The sequence below is a fragment of the Ciconia boyciana genome, chromosome 12 (genome assembly GCF_034638445.1).
Source record: "Ciconia boyciana chromosome 12, ASM3463844v1, whole genome shotgun sequence".
Taxonomy (NCBI): domain Eukaryota; kingdom Metazoa; phylum Chordata; class Aves; order Ciconiiformes; family Ciconiidae; genus Ciconia; species Ciconia boyciana.
In genome coordinates this window covers 3,189,559-3,206,088 of record NC_132945.1, presented here as the reverse complement: position 1 = coordinate 3,206,088, position 16,530 = coordinate 3,189,559, and the positions used below count along the sequence as shown (strand labels likewise).

At 35.3% G+C, this 16,530-nt stretch overlaps 1 protein-coding gene across 1 annotated transcript in view; it reads right to left on the bottom strand.

The window, feature by feature from the left end:
• The window catches only part of LOC140658467 (connector enhancer of kinase suppressor of ras 2-like), a 215,153-nt gene that overhangs the window by 26,075 nt on the left and 172,548 nt on the right, over window positions 1-16,530 (bottom strand). Inside the window, exons 15-17 of the mRNA XM_072876931.1 lie at window positions 14,223-14,257; window positions 4,088-4,136; window positions 376-424 (exon numbers count right to left, since the gene is read on the bottom strand). Of these exons, the coding sequence (XP_072733032.1) occupies window positions 376-424; window positions 4,088-4,136; window positions 14,223-14,257 (133 nt within the window). The remainder of the gene's footprint in view (window positions 1-375; window positions 425-4,087; window positions 4,137-14,222; window positions 14,258-16,530) is intronic.

Here is a 16,530-nt window from a genome sequence, read left to right as displayed (position 1 = left end):
GGAGACTAAACCAACAAACAGAATAAAGAGAGCTCACTGGTCATATACTTTCATATGAATTTATTATACTGTAACTATCTTTCATATGTTCATTGTTTTAACGGTCTCAAATAGGCCATGAATAGATAAAGAAAGAGAGCAGAGGGAAATAGCAAACTATACAGATACTACCTTTCTTCTGCTTAAGTCAGAGGAAATTTTACCACCGAGTCTATTATACCTTATAACACATTTATTTGGAATTTTACTTTGGTGTTTACTATGAAATTTAGAAATATCTGAATTAAGTTGAACTTTGGCATTTGATCCAGATCACTTATTATCAGAGAAGAAGTCTCATTTACTAGTTTCAAAATGTTAATTCAAATAAGTTACCTTTTGACCATTTTCTGCTTTTTACCCTGAGGGAAGCGTAATGGAATGACTGTAAGGAAAAAAAAAATTATGAAAAACCAACGCAGGTAATAGTAGTAACATGAAACAGCTGGCATTCACTACCATCTCCGCGGTTATCTTAGGGTTAGTTATCATAGGATCAGTTATCACAGGATCTCATTTTTGGCATTTTTCTCTTACTGCTGTTATAAACATCATAAAGAAAACAACACAGTGCTAAATCTGTAAATTAAAATACCTTTTTTTTTCAGTTATTAATTACCATTGCAATCAAATCATTAAGGATTCTTTGCATGAGTGGTTATGCAGTAGTTTGAAAACTAAGGATATAAACTCATATGAATGACCTAATAAAATGAATGATACTTGAAGTTTGCTGTAAGTATACATGAGATAGTTATACAAATATTCATTCAAAAAGAAATATCCACCACAAACATTATATAGTTAATGTGTAAAGTCATGTGTTCAATGACGTTGAAGTCAAGTTCTTTAATTGTTTCCAACCGTAGGAAACAATTAAGTTTGTTAGGTTGGTAGGTTGACAGAATAACTCTGAGGAGAAAAAAAGAAATTCTTTCTTTTGTGGCTGCATTATAAAATCATTACAGATTCTTAAAAAAAAACCTAAAAGCATCTAATTATTTAAACCTTTTTAAAAAAGGGATACTACTCACAAGATGGTAAGGATGTACCTCAAACATATAAATGCTAGGGGAATATTTACAGGTCAACACACTGAAGTAGCTGCCTGATTGGGAACTGATGCTGCCATTACCAGTAGAAACACCAGCAGACATTCACAGTGTGATAAACCAGCAGATCCAGGCAAAGGGCAGCACAGAAAGGGCCATCTTTTTAATTTTCTTGATTTTTCCTTTGTGACAGATAACACTCAGCTCAGTAGAGGGCCTAGAAGAAGGGTACCTCAGTCACTGACAGGGATATCTCCATGCTACCTTAACTAGTGGTATGACTACAGATAATTACCTTCTCCCACACACCATCTGACTGCTTACCCTACCTTACGGCAGCTCCTCACCATGCGGCCAAAAAGCAAACACCTGCTACAAAAGTCCTTGTTAACAACTCTGGTACAACATGTTAAATAAGCGTTTAAATGTCACAATACTAAAATTTAAAATAACTGAGGATTAGAATTAAAAAAAGTATTTAAATTAATATTTAGGATAACAAAGGATTACAGCTTAAGTACTATAAAAAAGCAACAGCTGAAAACAGGACTCCAATTATTGGAGAGGCAAATTTTATTTTAAATAAAATTGGAGGAGCGGGGAGTTGTTTTGCACATGCACAGACCTATTTGTAACTCTTCTGCAATTTAGCCAGTTTACAGCATTGATCAGCATGAATGTTTCCTAGTGACTTGCAGAAATGAGCAATTCTTGACTCCTGAGAGAGCTGGCTCAGAGAACACCAGTTTTCTGTGTTCTGTTTATCTCAGACTGTTCTCCCAATCAGTCACAGTATATGAATGCTTCACAAAAATATTGTATTTCTGACAGGTGACAAGCTCTGTAAGTGTATATGCATTGTATCACCATAAGACAGTATATAGTCTCCATTTACTCGATAGCTGCAAATTTATCTCTTTTTTTTGAGCACCAGAGAAGACAAAGATTAATGCTTGCTTCTGTACTATAGCAAACATAGTAAAAAAAAAGTCAGAAAATGAAAAAAACAAAAGTAAGTCTGTGAGAAGGTATTAAAGATGCACAGCAACACTGGTTTTCTTTATTGATGTATTGTAAGCCACAGCAGCAGTACTGGTCAGGCATATTGTGCCAGCTGGAGTTCTGTGGGACTGTGACTGAAGCAATCAGTTCAATGTTCCTCTTTCTGTATAAAAATGCATTAGGACAGAGCAGGTATCTGTTTCTGAAAAAGAGATCACCAAATTTGTCCACAATTTAGGCTAAAAAAATATAGTGATGAAATAAAACCCTATAATTAAATTACAGTTTTCATATGTGATTACATTTAAAGAACTGCAAGAAAAATTGAAAAACTAGAGGATATATTAGGATACTCACTGGAAACCGGTATGCATCATTCAATATAAAAGTTTGAAAAATAATGGAAATACAAGCCCAATAAATCAAGGAGAGCTGAAAATATTAGCTCTTCTAAAAACAAAAGTTAATTAGTCTTACTATGTTTTGTTTGTGCACACATACAATGTATTCAAAGCAAGAAAACTAGAGAAAGTGAAAGGTTTGCAATACCTTGGGGATCAGTACTTAATTAGCACTGCTAACTTACAAAATTCAAGCTTCATATTCTGAGAGATAAAGGAACTACTATATAATTAACTTTGTGGTAAACACTAAGAAAACACTTAGAACTTGCAACTTCAAAATGACTCAGAGTTGCTATGGGAAACAGACAGATGATGTGAGAACATACTGTGGTTGTCAGCATTTAAGTTCTCATCTCAAAACCACAACACAAAGTAGAATGTTAAACAAAATGCACGCCCTCCCACTCCAACCCAACACGAAGCACACCACGGAAAAATAAAGTGATAGAACTGAACCTGTGCTACATGAAGCTAAATTAACAAGACCTCAAAATAATCACAGTGTAGTAGTAGGAGTGCTGTCATAGAATCACCAGATGAAAAGTTATGCTATGTTTAAAAAATGCCCTGGAGACTAGAGATTCAGTTACCTGTCAGGATGAAGGAAACCAAGCCTATTAATGCAGACCTCGTTGCCTGTATCTCCGCTACTTTGAGCCTTAGGAGTTTTTAATGAAAACCATTAACAACTTCCAAACACGGCCATCGGTGCATTCCCTAGCAAAGTACACAAATCATAGGGCACATAGTGCTGATTTCCTCCGTTTATGTGTATTAAATTATTTGCAGGACCAGGGTCCCTGGGAACAGCCACAGGTCCCAGTGTTTTCCAGTGGAGGCAGCAGGCAAGGTAGGGACTGGCAGATAGAGGCAGCATATCAATAAACACAACTGCAGGTTTTCACAAACTGCAGAAAATTTAGTCATACATCTTCTGCTAGTGTCACTGGTCTTTAGCCTCACTTTGTAAATATTTGGGAGGCAGAATGACATCTGGCAACTTTCAAAAGTTATTTAGCACCTACTTAGTCAAAGAAGTGCTAAGTTGGAATGAAGAAATAGGCATTCTATAAATGCAGGTTCTGTTGTTTGTCCTTTGTATGAAAGATTTGCAAAATACTAAATAATAAAATAATGTCTAGATATTTTCCATTGAAGATCTTCAAAATTGGTACCACAAAAATCTCTGAAAATCTTAATCCCATATCTCCCTAGCATGGTATTCATACTATTTAAATATTTTTAAAGTTTTTAAAATTTTCTTTACCTTCGGGGCAACCTTCCCTCCAGAGGTCCCTTCTGACCTAGACATTTTCTATGATTCTCCTCCCAAAACCAGTATATACCTTAGAAGACATACTAAGGCTCCTACTAAACTTAACTAAAAGTACTGCATACACACTGACCTGCTGTGGTTGCAGTAACCTATTTTCTGAATATGGAATTTATTCCTGACTTTTTATTTTCAGATGTTTCATAATATAGACAAATTTCAAGGTCTGTGATGTCTTAAGTATCTTTAAAAAATATGACAATGAATTGAACTGTTGGGATTTTTTGTTTTTTTAAAGTACATTTATAAATCATTACCTTCCTCATGGATGTGCTTCCTTGACGGTCAATGGCAGAACTTGCATATCTAGGACAGAGAGGAAGAAAGATGTCAAATATCTACAGACAAAAAATAATCTGAATAAGTAGTGCATATACACACACACTCTATGCATTTCCAAATGTATGCTTACAGATGTAATCATGTATCAAAGTTATTTAAAATACAGCACTTAAAACAGGAGGCCCTTTGGAAATTTAGCCATTGTTTCCAATGAACAGTGCTAATGTTATTAAGAAACACAAACCCCTTGTATCTTAATATTCTGTCTTAAGAACACATAAATCATCTGAGAATATCTGGTTCTGATTCAATCACTGGCCTAAAAATACTCAACGCTGATCAGCTAAGATTCAAAAGCAAGCAAAACAATTCCTCCCTCTTAGGGACTAGAGTCTTAAGACACAGAAACCTTTGGTTCTTTGTTGCAGGGCTAACTCTTATTTGTGCATTTCTTTCAGCATCAACAACATTTAACACAGGTATAGTGGATTCCTAGTGTCCAGACTAAAATGGGAAAGAATAAGCATTTTTAAACAGGAAAAAGGTAGAAATACAAATAAATTTTGTTTTAAGCAATTTTGTTTTAAGAGTAATTTGCTTTTTTAAATGTAACACCTTACAGATACGTATTTGAACTGATATTCTGACCTTTAGGAAAGACTCATACGTGTTCCATATTTTGCAAAGTTGGTTCCTTCTCATGTCATTACAGAATCAAATCAAGGATAACCCAAATTGCTTAATATATGTCTTCCTTTGAGTTACTTTTTGGCTATCTTAATGGTAGCAGTATGTAAGCACGTGTAGAAACACCCAGTCAGTAATAAGCATGTAACTATCAGGCCAAATTTGACATGACTCAGATATGTTTTCCGGGTACAGAGAAAGTCTAATACCTTCTTTTGTTCTGTTCTTTCCCCACCACCTCCTCTTTCATATTCTGGAAGCACTTAAAAACAGGAAATTCATAAAGACCACAGCTATTTAGCAGTTAACTAGAAAATTTAGCTCATCAGAAAAACCGTAATATTTTTGCGGTACTGATATCCTAGCAGTATCTTCTTGGCTGGCAAACAAGGAATGCAACAGTTACGTTTGCTATTGGAAGGAAGTGTGGTGACCATTTTCTGTGGGCCCAGAAACAACCCTGATGTAAAGAACAGAAACCCTTAGCAACAAAATGAACACCAAGTAAACTTTCCCAAACTAACTTCAATGTAGGCTCCAACTGCTGCTACAGTTTAGTTGTTATGCTTTTTAACATCAATATCCCTGTACTGAGAAACTGGCATACTGCTCAATTCGCAGGAAGGCTATTGCAGAGCGCGGTTAGAAGTTCTAAAACCCTGGAGAAGGTCCAGGCAAAGTGTCTCTTTTCTGAGGATGTGTGATTAGTGTCCTGACACAATGGCACTACAAAACATTTTAGGTTAGAAAGGAAAAAGCCTGAGAGAGTCCCTGTTCAGGAGGCCTGTTTGTGAATTTTTCACTTAGTAAGGGAACATTTTCTCCATACCTTTCTCATATAAATACTATGCATACAATAATTTGTCTCTACCTAGTTAGTAGCAGTTGTATTCCTAAATCCTTTTGAGACACTACAATAGTGAAGGCTGTTAGGTAGGTACAGACATAGCAGTGGCCCTCCAAAATTTTTAATAGTGTACAATTCTGATTCCTTAGCATCGAAGAGGACAGAGGGAAACTGAAAAGAAACTCATCTAACTGCCTCTCAAGGCAACTGAGGGCAATGCTGTGGAGGTTTATGATCTCAGGGGTGTTCTGAAGAGAGTAAATACGGAATAAATATTCAATGTCTCCTTGAATAAAGGGGCTATATAAGTTACATAAAATTAGCAATTAGCTTCCTTTGTTTTGAACCTTCATTCATTAATGCACACAATTAAAATTTTTGGTATTCACAGCATTCTGCAGCAAAGAGTTCCCTAACATTTTGCTACAGGATGCCATGGATACCAAAAATTGACACAGACTTTAAAATGCAAAAATACTATCTATGGTATATCTGAGCTTTCTCCTGGAGTTCTCTAAGGCTAGAGAACAAAGCAGGGAAGCATCACCAGAGGCCTTTCCTAATAGGAACAGTATTGGCCGTTGATGGAAACAGGACACTGAATCAGGGTCAGCTTTGTCTGATCTAGCACAGAACTTCTTAGACACACAATTTCCCCTCATTTTTCAAAGGTAAGAAAAAGGAGAAGTGGGAAAACCTTAAAATGTGAATGGTTTTGTGTATGTCGTATAAATAGAAAAGGAGTACGAGAAAGGGAAAAGAATTGAGGGGAAAAATTGAAAAGGAATAAAAGGATTGTGGACACTTTTAATGTATTCCCAAATTCTGTTGGTCATAATAATTATTTCTGTCTTAAGTCAGCAAGACAGGAAGTGGCATCTTCTCATTTGATGATTTCCATTGTTACGAGAAATCAAATTTACCAGTAGAAAGAACTACTGCATTGTCAGTTACAAGCATCTATCAGACCTGAGTCAAAGGAAATTTCCAGACTGTAGTGAAAAGATGGGATGCATAACAGTAAAATTAAAATCATAAAAGTTAATAGGCAAGACTTAGAAGTTCTGAGCTGTCTGCAGATTACAAGGATGGAAAGAAACAACTGAAAAACAAAAAAGTTCAACTTACAACATTTGGTAAAGGAATGGACAGACGCCCAAACCGCTGCAAGGCAGATTTTGTCATTAATGCTCCATTTCTGTCTGCCCATGAGAATGCCATAAATGCACTTCAATCCTGCTGGGCATTTCTCCCCGATTTCTGGTCTGTTTCTTTAATCACGGCTTTGACCCATCTGGAAAGTGTCAGTTTCAATGCTTCCATTCTTTCTCTCAGCCAATATACAAGATGAATAATACATCTGTGTTTGTATCTGAAAAGTCCTTAGTCAAGTTTTATTTGCTTCCACACAAACACAATAATGCATCTCCTTACAGTAATCACAGCCTCTTACCAGCAAAAATGTTCTGAAGTTATAGAAGCAGCCTGCAATCAGAGTTTTGAAAGCTCTTCAAAAATTGGCATCCTATGAAAGGTCAGGAATAGGTGCTCTAAAGTACAGTGAGCTTAACTTTTTTATTTGGGAACAGTTTTCAACAGTCTGCAGGAGGTTTTTTTTCCTTTTTTTTTTTTTTTTTTTTTTTAAAGATTTTACATCTATCAAATACTCCTCCCTAAATCTAATTATTCCTCAAATATTCAAATCTACAGATCACAGAAGAAGAAATACTGATCTTTTCTTCTCTTTAGACAAGTAAATTATCTGTGTGAAAGTGACAGAACCAATTCACTTAGACATAGAGGAGCCCTAGTATGTTGTCTCTTCTGGTTGAAATACTCTATATCATATTTGATCGAGTTATTCCTCACCTTTATTTTTAGGAAAACAGTTGTTACAGAAATGAAAGGGAAAAGAATGAAGGGGGCTGGGCGAAAAGGTATATGCAGTGATATGGTTATAATGGCCTGGACTGGTATTTCTCAAATCAATTAAAATGGTTGATCTTCTACTAAACACTTGTTTTCTTATTCATGTATAATACTGTTTTTGAAACAAACTGCAGAATCTAGAAAAAGGAGACCAATCACTTACTTATAAGTAACTTACACCAATTTAAAAAAAACAATAACAAAGCAAACAATTATTTCAGGATGTTTGCAGAAACATTCATTGCATAATATGACATAAAAAAGGCAAAATACTAAGCAAATAACTGCAACATCTTAAATGAAATTTAATTCCATAATAAAGCTGATTCTAAAACACTTATTCTATCATACAATTTTCCTCAAATGGATTTTCTGAGGAAATCCATTTGGCAGAAATATTAAGGTCTTTAGCAATGTCTATTCTGAGTTTTGATATGCTCTGCCTACCTGTGTGCTATATATTAGAATTTCTATGGATAAAAAGGTTGCCTCCCTCCTTACCTATTCTTCAGATCTTTGACTAAATTATATGTTGTAAGCAAACTGAAACAAATATACAAAGGGAAGAAGAATTAGAGAAATACAGGTACTAAGAAGCAAGCACGGATCAAGGTTAAATACAATCTATCTCTGATCTCAGTACTAGATGCATACTGACTCAGTATTCCATCAGAATGATGATGCTGAACATAGAGCTAAAGTAGAAAGGTTAACAAGAACGAGCTAAAAAAAGATGGAAATGACTTTGAGCTAGGTGGAAGCAAAACACTGAGAATTTAAAGGACTCAAGTAGGTGTGGTAACTTCCAACTCGCATCTTAAAGGACATGCAAATGAAGTGCAAGGCTAGTGATAAGATTTGTAATCAGGATTTCAAATGAGGAAGAGTGTTGTATGATTAGAAAATAGCAATAATGAATCTCTAGAAAACAAATCAGAATGGAAAAACCTAGAAGGATGGGGGATAGCAGAAGTGCTATATTCCAGTTTAACGTATTTGATAAAAGCTTTAAGACTCAGAATGTAAGGACATGTGGTAAAATGGTAAAAGATTTCTATTGGACGCTGAAAATCGTCACCTACCAAATACTGAATATGTGAAATCAACAGTGTAGCTGCATACATCTCTGCACTTTTGCTATCAGAGCAGTTATCTCCATTTAAGAGCATCACCAGAATTCTGAGTATCCTGCATTTTCTGTTCATACAAAAATTCCTCTGAGAGCGAACAGCAGTGACTTGCTATTTCTTCGTGAAACAAGTATCACTAAACAAGTGCAATTGTGAGTACCACCTCCGTGTTGACACTCATTCCTCTCTTCCTTTTGAGGAACACGTTTTCATTTTCTACCATAGAAAGATAACAACACATCTTTAATTGTCCCATAAACTCTAGTAAGGAATAGTGGTTTAGCTTGTAAAATTTATAGAGTATCTACTGAAAATAAGGACTGATTTTAACCAGCTCCATCCAAACTAAGCGTCCCTTGATCACATAAGCAATGCTCAGAAAGAAGATCAAATAAAATGACTCTTACACATTATCAGTGCCCTTAATTATAACGTTCCAATTCTCTTTCTATTGCCTTCAGGGTCATTAAATCCATCACTAAATGAAAGTTATAACTGTGTCAGAACAAACTGATGTATCTTATTAGATTGCTATCATTTTGGCTTCTCCACAGGTGACAGGATACAGATAATAAATCCCAATGAATGAATACAGTCTAGAAACAAGAGTAATTACTTTGAGTGTTACTTACCTTTCACCTCATCTTTGGTATCTGTAATAGTTACAATCTATACTGTTGACTTTTTTTAAGCTCCTACTCTGGCAGTAATGGATAGGATTATAAACTAGAAGTAATATAAAATTATTCTAGCTATAACAAACTGCTAATATATATTTACCATTGATTAAACAATAATTTTAGATACTAATCATTTCTTTGATTTGTATTTATTTGACCAAACAGAGCAATCCAAACTTATCTTTTGACTGTTCCAATTTGCAAGAATTTTTTAATCTATAAAAGTTTCCAGTAGGTAAAATAAGACGACTATTTGCCAGAATTTACTCCTGCAACAGAGATAACTGGGTATAAATTACTGGGTAGTGTATTTCATGTTCTGTCATGGTACAACACGCTTTGAGCATTCTGGCCGGGAACCTATGTAGAATGTCCAAGTTGATGCACAGTCCCTAAACAGAGCATTTTGAGAGCTTTTCTTGCTAGTCCTCTGTAGGATGGCTCCTGTTTCATAAGGTTACATAAATGTAGGATCTTAAGTACACAGCACAGATGATCAAGAGATAATTTCAAAGCTGTTGGTTAAACATTATGGACAACTGCAAAGCCTGCATTTGAAAATATACTGTTAGTTCCTGCTGCTACCTGAATACTCAGAAGCATACGGCAATTCGAAACACAGAGAACCTGAGTAACAACTCTATTGATCCACAGCAGCTATGAACAACTAGAAAATGGCACCTATCACCCTGCTCTTTTTTACTTGGCAAATGCTTGGGAGAGGTAAATTTCTAGATGCAAGGGGCATGCAAAGCTCTCTTCAACCTTCATGTCTCACATTCTGAATTACTTCAAGTGCAAACCAGTTGCAGCTCAGGGTCAAGGCCACCATAATTAACTTGAGCAAAAAAACCCCAACAAAACTTCAGCATATTAGACTTCAGCATATTCTGCACAAATATATTTGTGCAGAAAAGTATTGTAGGTACAATGTGAAATGTCCTTATGGCTGGTTCACAAGAACACATATGTAGTAATTTGGATTTATCTATCTGGTCACAGGAATGCATTTATAACTACCTTGCCTGGATTCATGATTTATATTTAGGTTATTAGAACCTCCATAGCTTATGTAATGTACTTCTGTCACAACAAGTAAATTCTCACTGCAAATTAATTATTGAGTATTTTGTAGTGAGATTTTAAATCCCTTCTCAGTTCCATGCTGGCTCAGCTACTGGCTCAGAACTATGCTACAGGCTATTACTTGATACTTCAAGTACCAGGCAGCCAGCTCAGGTGCATCTGTACTGTTCTGCAGTCACTGCAATACAGGTGTATCTGTACATGTAAAGTTGACAAAACCATGTCAAGACTAAAAGTTATTTTCAAAATATTTATCTCTTCTTACCTCTCTAGCATTAACCACAACTAAAAAAAAAAAATTTCCAAAGCATGCCTCTATATGTCACCTTATGGACATGACTAAAACAATTTTTAAGCATTAATATTTACAAAGACAAAACATGTTATGAAAAAGAACCTGAGCAGCATTTTCACATGGAAACTAAGTGCAAATAGTCATAAAAACTGTTTACTCAAGTAGCAGTTGTGCAATGCATGAATGAGACAATTCTTTTCTGCCTTCTCTTTCCCTTGCAGGCCCATGTGGTTAGCTAAGCAGAGCAAGATCTTCAAACCCAAGGACTCCATAATGATGTCATGGTTACATTACGCACGCATGTCTAGAATCCACAGATGTCAAGGTTTCCTATTACCAGAAAAAAATTTGTCCTAAAGTAAAAATAAGATCAAAGAACACAGCGAACCCTGCTAACCATATAGTCAGATGTTTGTTTGCAAAAAAGCTGCAGCAGGGACTACATGTTAGATGCCCATTATCCCTTTTCTCATTTGTGAAACAGTAACAAACAGGGTAAATTGCTTCCAGTAAAAAGGAAACCAAATCGGCTGCTTCTTCACGAAGATTTTCATTTAGCTTGCCTTCCTAAAACCTCAGAACACTCACACTTGTAGTGATTCCACCTCCCCTTGCAGAGTATAATTTCCTAAATCATGACACTTGCTCAGAAGTGAAGAGTCACAACTTGCCTGTGGCTGCCCTACTTTTCTAGCCACAAGGCTGCTTAAAAGTAGAGCTCAGATTTTTTGGCATAGGTCAGAGAGGGGCAGAGTTTAATGTGTGAATGGACACGACTTTATAATGAGGGGTGTGGGTGCTCTGCATGGATGGTGAAAGTCTAGCCTGTGCATAGTGCTGGGGCAAATATGTGATGTAGATGTGCCAGAAGACTTTGGAAGAAACCAGAGTTGTAATGCAGAAACACCTAGCTTTTATTCTGCTCAAGGCTAAAAATAAAGCTGCTAGGCTTGCTTTACGTTCTACTCATTTGAAGAGTTTAAAAAGCTAGATATTCATAGTAACATTCTGTAGTCTCAAATTTCTCACATAGCTGCTAGTGTTTTCGGTATATATTCCCTGCCTCCTGTGGTGCATTCTACTATGTGCAAGAAGCGTCTTTCTTCTGGGTTTTGGCTTTTTTTCTTTTTTTTAAAAAAAGGATGCAATATATCACAGAAACTGCATAGGCAACTGTACAGTTAATGAAGATAACGCTACTTCATCCAAATATGTGACTGTATCCACAGTTTGTCTTCAGCTCCCCAAAACCTAACTATATGCAATTAAAATCTTCTACCAGTGCCCATCTCAGCTAATTTTAAGCTGAAATATTTTTATTTTGTTTTAAGCTGTTTAAACCACTTAAAAGAATGTTATTAGGACAAGAAGATACCATTCTACCTCTTTTAAAATATTCTTCAACATATTGAAAAGATATTATATGGTCACGTTTTGGACCTGAAATTTAAAATGTGTGGGAGAAGGATTAGGAAAGGGAGAGTCATTCTATAAAAGAATATAAAAAATAGCCTTTTGCTAGAATATAAAAGAATAGCCTTTTGCTATGGAAGTGTGCCAAAGTTTCATCAAGTCATATGTCCCTGGAAAATATCTCTTGGCAGATGTCCAGTAGAGACTTGTGTCCTGTCCACCAAGGATGTTCCATCTGGATGGTAATGTCCCTGCCAAACTGAGCATGTGCAATCCACGCAGAATAATTAGGCATGCTTTGCTCTAGGAAGAACAAAATTCCTTTGCAACTCTTCCTTGCGACTGCAAGAAACTATGGGTGTGGAGAAGGAAGACAAAAAAGGGGTGAGAAGTATGACTTTTTTGGGAGGGGTCTGTGATTTCTTTCTGTTGCAGAAAGTCAGGTAGGAAGGACCCGAGAGAGGGAGCAGCCATACTGGAATGAAGGAGGGTGAGAAAAGGGAGTGACAGGAGAAACAAGTGTGAGGGAAGAACAGGACAACAGCACCTGGCATGGCAGAGTTGGGAGGCTAAGTGAAAACAGTAAATACGTAAGATTGACAGAAAACAGTAAGTTCTGAAAACTCCAATATAAGAGGTAAGGGCAAAAGGTGAAATCCAATTCTTACTTAAAAAGAAACAGAATGACACACTTTTTCCCTGCATATAACCCTGCCGTATACAAGATGGATGCTGCTTTGGCTCTGAATTGGGACTAAATACTAAGTGGAACTATACTTAATTTATTGTAAAAATAAGAATCTACATTTAACTGAGGTAGTGGATGATGAGATAATGGACTACTACAATGGTGGCAATGGAGAGGCAAGACTGTCTTTTATAAGATGAAGTAGAATTTTACCTTAGAAAAAGTCTTTCAAACTCCATCTTTACCTCACTTTCATCTGTGATAGCAGTGCTACTCAATTTAGTTGAATGGCATTTTAAACATGTACAGCACCCTACAACTGAGGAAACATCAGTAAATTCTTACCATCACAACTGCCTTTGAAACGAACTATGATGTTTAATACATATATAAAGAGGGAAAAATGCTGACAATCCTGAAAAGTCCGTCACGAGGTGACTTGTGTTTGGTGATCAACAACTAATATTGTTGTACCTCAGACTCCTAGCTGTAATGTAGTAGTATTTAGACCATTAAAGAAAATCATCATCAATTCTGAATCCTTTAGATTGGTGAAAGCACTCTAAATGTAATTAATTATTTTCTATTCAGTGTATGGTTTAGCTTCTTAAATAGGTTTAGGCCATATACAGGATGAAAAGATGTAAAAAGAATAATTATCCCTATGAACAGATTCCAATAAAGCTTAATTACGACATTCTGTGATACCCAAGTATCTGTTATTTCAAACTTATTATTTTAATATGACTTATTGGATGCAACCAGAATATGAACATACTTCATCAGATAAACTGCAAAGGAAACGAAGACAAAATCACTATTTTATTCATTAGAATTAGTTGATTAAATTAAATTGTAAAGGACAAACTGAAGTCTCCATTGTTAGTATTTATCAAATATGAGCCACAACTATAAACAGTAACTTTTGTACAGACTGAATTAGCATTTAGATGTTCATTGAAAAATTCTGCCTGTTATTTCCAAAAATCATGCTAGACATGCATTATGCTTTTCATCCTCAGACTGATTCTGAAATACTAAATTTCAAAAGTAAAAAAAAAAAAAGCATGGGGGGAAACATCTGCTACTTTGTAGTAGCATAATTCTTCCCCCTAGTAATCTTTAATAAACCTATATCTGAAGTATTTTTTCAACCTTTGTAATTTATATTTAGGTTTGATGTAGTTAGCAAATGATAGTTACGACATTTACTAAATGATATTAATGCTTTTCTCACTAAACCCTGAAAATTTATTTCTCAAATATTGCAACTAAATTTCTAAAAGTAAACAAATGAATATAATTCATAGATAGATTATGTATATGTTTAAATACATAATAACAGAAGTAATTACCTTTCAGTATCTCCACTGACTGTGTCCCCTGCTCTCTGTAGAAGAAAAACAAATAGGATTAAGCACGACTGAAGACTATACTTCCTTGGTGCACTCAACATAGTGGTATCTGCAGCGAAAGAAGTCACAGAAGTAAACCACAGTAGTCATTTTGTAACTCTAAGGAAAGGAAATGGAAAATATATTACAATTTCTAACTAAATGTTATTTCACATTGAAGATCATGTTTAAAGCAACTTGCATCTGCACTTATAATATAGTTTCAGCTGCTCTATAATTGTGATTAAAGCTCTTTAAAAGAAGAAGGGAGCTAAAAATGTGTTAGAATGTCAACGTTTGCAAAAATGTTAATATTTGAAAGTAAGTTTGTTAAGTGTAAAGGACAAATATTATAATATAGAATACAGAATTTCAGAAGAACAAACTGTAGAGGATTTTAAGTACAATGATGAACCTGTCATCAAAACTTTAATACCATTCTTACACATCTTTACATAACTTCATTTACTACACTGGTTATTCGTCTGAGGTTTGGAAATGAACATGTCTTTTAGTAGTAATCAATTCAGGATTAAAAATAAAATCTTGAGACTGTTTTTGTTACTTTAAACCAAGCTTTATGATGGAGAAGTTTTCCCCCAGATAAAAAACAGTTTATAATCTTTAAATTACAAAAATGCATGTTTTAAAATTAATGTATATTTGTTTATAAATGCAGAAATTTGCACTTGAAAAATCTTTTACTCTAAATGCTTTCTGAATAACCAAATAGGAAACAGATTTTTTTTTAAATTATATTGTTTGTGTTTTAATATCACTGCTTTAGGCATACTGTAAGATATTTGATCACACATGACTTCAGAGAACTGTTACAAAACAGAAATGCATGTTGTACATGCAAAAGACAGGAAGTCTGCTGGGTCTGTTTAACCACATGGGCTATAACACAGGTATATTCTAACAGCAGGCATTTCTAAGAAACCTTTAAAGTGTTCAGGGGACAAGCACACATTTTGCCACCTCCCTCCTTCACATATCCCCCTGGTGTATCCATATACAGAATCATTTATCATCTTTTACCATGCCATTTCTACTATAGATAATAGATTTGCCACTTGAAGCAGGCAAAAAGACCTTAAGTGAGCAAGTTACCCTGGTAATAACTAATAAGTTTGGAGGGGATCGATGATACCACAGTAATATTAAAACATCTGAGGAGTCTTGTTCGTCACCTGCTTGCATCTAATCAGAGCAGACTAGTTATCTAACCCAAGATCAGAAAGACATTTTCCCCAGAGCACGGGGATCTACACGACTACTTTTTCTTCTTTCTCTTAAGCATTCCTGTTATCCAAAGCGTTACTCATATCCAAAGGAGAATCAGCCTTCTTCCGGAACATGGTGAACATACGGTAGGATTATTAATGGCAAAGATTTATTTCGAAACTATCAAGCATTTGAGGGTACTGACAGCCTATATAAAGTCAAAAGTGGATCACTAAATCAGTACATGAAGTTTCATAATGATAATTGTAATGATCATAGGGCTGAAAATTAAAGAATGCTAAGCACTCTTCCTGAGTTTGCAGCTGGTACATTCTGTGACATGTTTGTGTTTTGAATAAAACGTTGCTACAGTTAAACCACGCTCAGGCCAGAGAATATGTCTTGGCAAAACTGTCTACAACATAAATGGCATGTACTTAAAAGTTTTCACTTATGCAGGCTTTCCTGTCTCTTTTACCTTCCACAATAATTAGGATGCTACATATTTTACAAGTAACTCTTGTTGCTGCATTAAATACTATTCACTATGAAAAATTTTGCCTTTTACTTGTTCAGGTAATTGATTCAGTTAAAATCTTCTAGCAAATGTGAGTATCAAAGATGGTTACCATTCAAACAAGATTATCTTAGCTGATGAAAAATAATGAAATGGTGCTCTTACACTTAAAGCAGGGAATTCTCCTATATACCTTGCTGAAACCAGGCAAGGGTAGGAGCTGCCCATTGCGTAACTGAGTACACAAAACTATAACAGGCTTTCCTGAGTGCTACAAACAACTTAATCCTCCTTAGAGTACACTGAAATCTAGTCTAAAGAACCTACAAAAATGAAAATATACCATCTAGAAATATCCATATTTTCTTGAAGCAGACTGTAAGAGATAACAGCACACATCTACAGCAAAATATCTGTTTGAAGAGCTTCAGTAAAATCCTGCATAACAAGTGTCAGATTTCTGCTGCTGCTAATGCACTATTAAATATGAATGAATCAATCTGATCATCCCTGAAAATACTGTGG